The sequence below is a fragment of the Lupinus angustifolius genome, unplaced genomic scaffold, assembly GCF_001865875.1.
Source record: "Lupinus angustifolius cultivar Tanjil unplaced genomic scaffold, LupAngTanjil_v1.0 Scaffold_578, whole genome shotgun sequence".
Classification (NCBI taxonomy): domain Eukaryota; kingdom Viridiplantae; phylum Streptophyta; class Magnoliopsida; order Fabales; family Fabaceae; genus Lupinus; species Lupinus angustifolius.
The window spans coordinates 61,494-68,130 of NW_017727914.1; the positions used below are offsets into that span (position 1 = coordinate 61,494).

The window sequence follows — 6,637 nt, forward strand, 5'->3', positions numbered from 1 at the left end:
TGTTAGACCAAGTGAAAGAGTAACAAGAGCTAACAAGGAATATGGAACAAGAAGTTGCTCGATCAGAAAGGAAAAATATCAAAGATACAAGAAGAACCAGATGAACTAATCATGTTTCAAAATTCTAATTTACATTCCTCAAGACGCATAATTGATAAGTTTGATTCTTGAAGAATTTCACAAGAGTAAGCTAAGCCTTCGCCCAAGCAACACTAGAATGTGTCAAGACCTGAAGAAAGTATTCTAGGGGCCACAATTAATGAAAGATGTGGCAAGCTATGTATTAACTGGCAAACAGACATAGCTAGCTAAATGAGAAATAGACTAAAATTGCACCCCTTATCAATAAAAATGTAAGTTATGCTGGCAAAACCATATATAATGACCATTTTGCCATCATTATAACCAATTCTTATGTTAAGAATATCGTCTTCTTTTAAAATTTAGATTTCCATAACATTTATGATGGCAATTCCAAAAAACAAATTCACACACCAAAAATCTGGTTGTCATAGTGAAAAATTATTTTAATATTTTTTTTAGATGATGAAGCTAAAGGAAGAAAACCTATAATTGACTATTTATTAGCATAGACACTCCATGTTACACAACAATTTTAAAGACATGCAATATTATTTTAAGACATTTTTTAAGGAAAAAAAGATGAAACATTGTATCCAAAAATGATGTTTCTAGTTTTCACAAGTGTTAAATTTAATAGTGTAATATTTATGTACTGATAATAAAAAATTATATATTATTTGTGTATTATTTATTCTTCATTTAAATTTAAGAGTATAATATTATTTTTTTAAAGAGTAATAATGATTAAAAATAAATAATAAATGATGTAATAAAAATATTCGTAAATTTTCTAATTTCACTTTTCTTTTAGCTTGTTTTTTCAGTTGATATTCTAAGGAACAAGATCTTGTGACCAAATTGCTCCGCTTCTAACCCAAGTCAAGACTAAGAAAGGGATGACAGAAAGATATTCCCGCTTTTATAACGCCAACAATCACATTTGAAAATTTGTAAGTTCACAAACACAACAACAACAACTCACACTAGAGAAAACCTCACTCTCTCTCTCTCTCTCTCTCTCTCTCTCTCTCTCTCTCTCTCTCTCTCTCTCTCTATTTGTCTCTTTCTCGCTCTAAATCCTCAAATTCCGAAGCCACAATGAAACGCCGTGATCTTTGAAATCTCTTTGGAGCCAACCGATTCGTCGCTTAGGTTTCTTTGAATTTCCTTCCACATTGGTAACTTACTAACTTTTCGCGTTTCATTTTTAATCTGATCATTCTATTTCTTTTTCTTTACCTTCTATCTAATTTACACGAAAATCTGATTCTATTTCTTTTGGCTGTTTTTCTTGCAGGGAATTCATCATTGACTTCATCTTCACTGTAACCGTAAGGTTTTTGTTTTTTAGTTTGGATTAAATAGGGTTTTAAGCGTTTTGTGTTCATTTCGGTTTACTCTTTAGCTTTCTAGAACTCAGGGTTTTTGTGAGAAATGAGAGAGGGTTTGAGATCTCGAACTCGACTGGGGAAGGATTCTGGTGCTGGAGGAGTTGTGGAAAGGGGTGGATTGGAAAAGGAGAGTTTTGATTTGAATGTTGAGGGTTCTTCGGTGCCGCAGGAAGAGGCATTGAACTCAACGACTGAGAAGAAGGATGAGGTTGACTGTGCGGTGGAAAAATTTGATTTGAATGAAAGTCCTGGTGGGAATGCTGACTTAACTGAGGATGTGAATGATAAGGGTTGTAGTAGTCTTGGTGGTAGGGGTAGTGTTAGAGAAGCTGATGTTGAGGCAGAGGTGGATAAAAATGAAGCGAACGAGAAGGGTTGTTGTAGTGGCGAGGGTAGCTTTATAAAAGCTGATGTTGAGACAGAGGTGAATAAAAAGGAAGGTTCAAATGATAGTGTGTTGATTGGCGGTCGAGTGTTGCGCTCAAGGTCTAAGAGGGCAGATGATAATAAATCTTGTAATAGGGAGAATAGTGGTGCCCTTCATGGTGAAACTAATGAAAGCAGTGTGCTTGAGAGGATAGAATCTACGAAGGAATATGATGAAGCTGATGAGTATGTCAGTGATGGTCATGTGAATGAAAAGGATAAGCTAAAAAGGAAAGGGCACAAGAGGAATTTGAAAAGGAAGCGTGGTAGACCTCCCAAAATAAAGTTGGAAGAGGAAGCTCAATTTGTTGACCAGTTGCCATGTAAGCGTGGGAGGCCTCCTATAATAAGGTTGAACGAGCAAGGCCAATCAGTTGATCAATTGACACATAAGCGTGGAAGACCTCCCAAGGCTGGCATTCAAAACCAGTTCCTAAAAGTGGTGCATAGTAGAAAAGGAAAGGTGGTTTTTCGAAAAGGTAAAAAAGGTTTAACTGCCAGATATAGTGCAACTGTGAATGCAATTTCTGGTACACACTCAGGGAGAGCTTCTGAGAGAGAGTTAGAAAAGAAGGGTTTTTCTCCAGTCAAGAAGAATAAATTTGTGAAGGTTTTGAATACTGAGAACAATGGAGTAGCCTCACCGGTGACATCAAATGCAGTGAAAGCCCCTGTTGGTGGTAAAAGTTTAAGAAACAAAGCAAAACAGTTGGTGAGGGAACAAATAATGGAAAGGCTCTCAGCTGCAGGCTGGACAGTTGATTATAGACAAAGGAGTGGAAGAGATTACCGTGATGCGGTGTATGTTAGTCTAGATGGAAAGACACACTGGTCAATCACTTTGGCCTACAATAGGCTTAAAAACCACTACGAAGCTGGTGATGGTGAAGGTAAGGTGTACGGATCAGGTTTCAAATTTACTCCAATACCAGAAAAGGATTACCAAATACTAACCAAGGTAGTCAACAAGGAAAGAAATGATAAAAATAAACCAAGGCCAAAGGGCGGGAATGGCGAAGAGACTGTTGATAGAGTCAATAAAAAATTGAAAAAAGAAAGACTGGGTTCTGGTGCAGGCAAGGGTAAAATTAAAAGGAAACGGTCACTTCATGAGGAGGGCAGTACGGCACCTAGCAGGATGTCAATTATGGCCAGGGATCATAAGCGACACAAAACGCAAAACAAGAAGCGATGTGCTCCATTGGTTCGCAATGCAGAGGAGGAGATAGATTCTGAAACTGATGGCTATGTACCTTACAATGGAAAGCGAACCGTGCTTGCCTGGATGATTGATTTGGGAACGATTGTGCAAAACCAGAAGGTTCATTATATGCAAAATAGAAGGGGGTTTTCACCAACGCAGGGTAGGATCACAGGTGATGGCATTCATTGTGGTTGCTGTAATGAAATAGTAACGATTTCAGACTTTGAGGCTCATGCAGGAAGCAAACTCTCAGACCCACTTAAAAATATATATATTGAGGGTGGAATTTCTCTCTTACAATGCATGCTAGATTCATGGGACAAGCAAGATGAATTTGAACGTAAAGGTTTTCATTTTGTTGATACTGCGGGTGAAGATCCAAACGATGATACATGTGGTGTCTGTGGAGATGGTGGAGACCTGATCTGTTGTGATGGTTGCCCATCGACATTCCATCAAAGCTGCCTGGATATAAACGTATGTATCTTGATGAATCAACATAACTTTATAATTAATCTTAATGGAAGTCCCTTGTGTTTCATTTTGTTCTGAACTGTTCAGTTTCAATGGCCATTGTCCCATTATGGATACTCAATATTCCACCAAACTTTGTGCTAATTTTATTGGCTTTTTATCATCACCTGTGTCTTCTTTCTTTTTGCTTCTGGGTTGTCTTGTATTATATATTTTTCTATAGAAGGTTGCCTGGTATGTTTTTGACAGCTTAATTGAGCATAAACTGTGGTTGCCTTTCAGTTATTATCCGGCATAAAAAATTGTTTCTGTTCTTGGATTAGGACATTCACTAACTTAGAAAGACCTATATATCAGCTGCTGATAAGTGATAACAATAAGTTTATTATTGGAAAACTTGTGATGGATTTGATCTCTGAGTTTCTGGATAATATCGTGAGAAGTAATGAGGAGATCTTATTGTTATGTCTATACTCTAATAGTCACATGTATCCATGGTTTAGCAAGCTGCATATGAAAAATAGTGCAAATTAATGTTTATATTGGAAAATAAAACATCTCTTTTCTGCTTACAGAAGTTCCCATCTGGTGACTGGCACTGCATTTATTGTTGCTGCAAATTTTGTGGGTTGGCTGGAGGAAGTTCAAACCAAAAGGACATCAATGGTGGTTTTACCGTGTCTACATTATTGACATGCCACTTATGCCAGGAAAAATGTATTTCCTTTGCATACATATTCTTTGTTAATTAAATAACAATTCTCAAGCAGAGTTAGCTTATTTCCCAAATTTCTATATTTTGCAGATCATAGATCCTGTACTGAGGCAAATGTTGCCATGACCGATGATTCTAAAGATCCCATTTTTTGTGGAAGCAAATGTGACCAGGTACGATGTATTTATTCAAGTTCTTAAATCTTGATCACTGTGTGAGAATTTTGTTCGCCGGATTTGATTTGTTGATGCTTAAGTTACTTACTAGTTAGTTGAGTTATGCTAAATGTTTGACTTGCAATAGTAGCTAAACTTTTAATGTTTTGGTCTTTCCTGCTTTTATGTGTGAAGTTTTATGTAATACAAAGAAGCTTTTAATCTGATATTGTTTTGTCATATGCGTAAGTAGCATCATCAATGTCTTTTTTCTCAATTAAGATATGATACACATTACTAAACTGTTTTTCCCTTGTTTTGTAAAATCTATTTTTCCAGATTAAATTTTATGTTCTTTTTTTTCTTGAGATTCAGTTTGCCTGTTTCATGTAAAAGAGTGCCCTGCATGAAAATAAATATTAATCTAGATTTTAATCTTCTAATATCTGAGAAATGTAGCTGAGACTAGATCTAGGATTTAAACAATAGGTTCTAGACCCATCAGGTGCATGCTGGTTAATTATCAACAGAGGAGATGCATGCATTTTTTACTGTGATTAGACCATAAAATTTTCAGCTGTTGATTTTTAACGTGCGTTGAGTTGGCAATGTATCTGCACTGTGAATTTGCTGATACTTGTATTTTCTTCATTACTATCAATAATTAAAATTTATGCTTGAATTAAGAGTACTACATCATAATGCAATAATTAAAATTTGTTCAACAAGGTTTCTTTCATTTTATTCAGTATGTGGTCCACATTAAAAGTCATTCTTATTGACGCCATTGCTCAATCTGTAGATGTTTTTCTTGTCACTATAATTAAACTATTTTTTTCCTTCTCATCTCAGTTATCTGAGAGACTCGAAATGCTTCTTGGGGTTAAACATGAAATTGAAGATGGGTTTTCCTGGTCTTTTATTCGGCGGTCAGATGTTGGTTTTGATGCTTCTAAGATAAAACCTGAGATAGTTCAATGTAATTCCAAGCTAGCTGTTGCATTAACAATAATGGATGAGTGCTTCATGCCATATATTGATCATAGAAGCGGGACAAACCTGATTCACAGTATTCTATATAATTGTGGGTAAGGTCACATGGCCCTTTTCTTATATGCCCTTTTAACCACTTTTCAAGAGGTGGACCACATTTTGAGTTGTGCTAATAATTTGTCCCTGACAGCAGGGTTTTTATTTTCTAAAATACAGTGACATATGATCTCTTGCAACTTTTGAGTTGAGATGGAGTGTGATAATTAAAAGACTATCTTAGGATTGTGAATGAAAGATTGGACAACTTTAGTGAGTCTAATAGCTTGTTTCTTTAAGATTTTGGTAAACTGCAAATATGCTAAAGTGTCAGGAAACACAAAGCACTACTGGAAACTGCATGTTTTTTAAAATAAAATATTTCTCAATAGCATCAGCAATAAGTTCATCTGGAAAGTGCTTATTTCATATGTATGCAGCCACTTCTCTAAAGATGATGGCTGTCTTGCAGTGGCTGCCTTCATATGTTGGAATTTAACAAATGTTATGACAATATAATCTCACTTTTATAAAGTATAATACTTTGAGCAAAATTTCCTTTGTAGACTGGACCAACTGGCAGACGCAGATTTACACAATTTATAGTTTTAACTTTGGATGCTGGAGAGTGGCAGTATGCATGTCAGGAGCAGTTTCTGCTTTGTGGGATTATAGACTATTCCTTTTTTGTCACAATAGAAATTTCTTAGGGCACAAATATTTTCTTGGATCCCCCCAATTTTCCTGTGGTTTAACTACCTGAGCATTGAGGTTCTCTTGCAAGAGTTGACTTATATATAATTATACCGGATGTAGCCCTTTGGTTTTGAGTTGAGATATATTTGCATATTAAAGTGGCAACTTGTGATCTGCAATGGTGATACTATAGTAGTTTGGAGTTCAAATATATTTGCAGATTAAAATTCAGATATATTTATATTCTTATTATCTTTGTCAGATCGAACTTCAAACGGCTTAACTGTAGTGGATTTGTTACTGCAATTCTAGAGAGAGGTGATGAGGTCATATCTGCAGCAACTATCAGGTAAATCTTCAAATAAATGTTAGATTTGGTTATGAAGGCTTTTATGCAGTTTTATCCTCCTCCTCATCTGCATTCTCCTCCTCATCCTATCCTCATCCTCTTCCTCATCCTCAT

General features: G+C 35.8%; 1 protein-coding gene across 2 annotated transcripts; it reads left to right on the plus strand.

Annotated features, from left to right (window-relative positions):
- Window positions 1–1,086: 1,086 nt before the first annotated feature.
- On the plus strand, window positions 1,087–6,545 carry LOC109341689. 2 transcript variants are annotated; one of them, XM_019579634.1, is made up of 6 exons: window positions 1,087–1,262; window positions 1,382–3,582; window positions 4,158–4,296; window positions 4,385–4,467; window positions 5,302–5,537; window positions 6,437–6,545. In XM_019579634.1, exons 2-6 carry the CDS (start codon window positions 1,519–1,521, stop codon window positions 6,525–6,527), a joined length of 2,613 nt encoding a protein of 870 aa, XP_019435179.1. In that variant the 5' UTR covers window positions 1,087–1,262; window positions 1,382–1,518; the 3' UTR covers window positions 6,528–6,545. The 2 variants fall into 2 exon arrangements, with proteins under 2 accessions (XP_019435179.1, XP_019435178.1); XM_019579633.1 differs by having other exon boundaries at window positions 1,088–1,262; window positions 4,155–4,296.
- The last annotated feature ends 92 nt before the right edge of the window (window positions 6,546–6,637 follow it).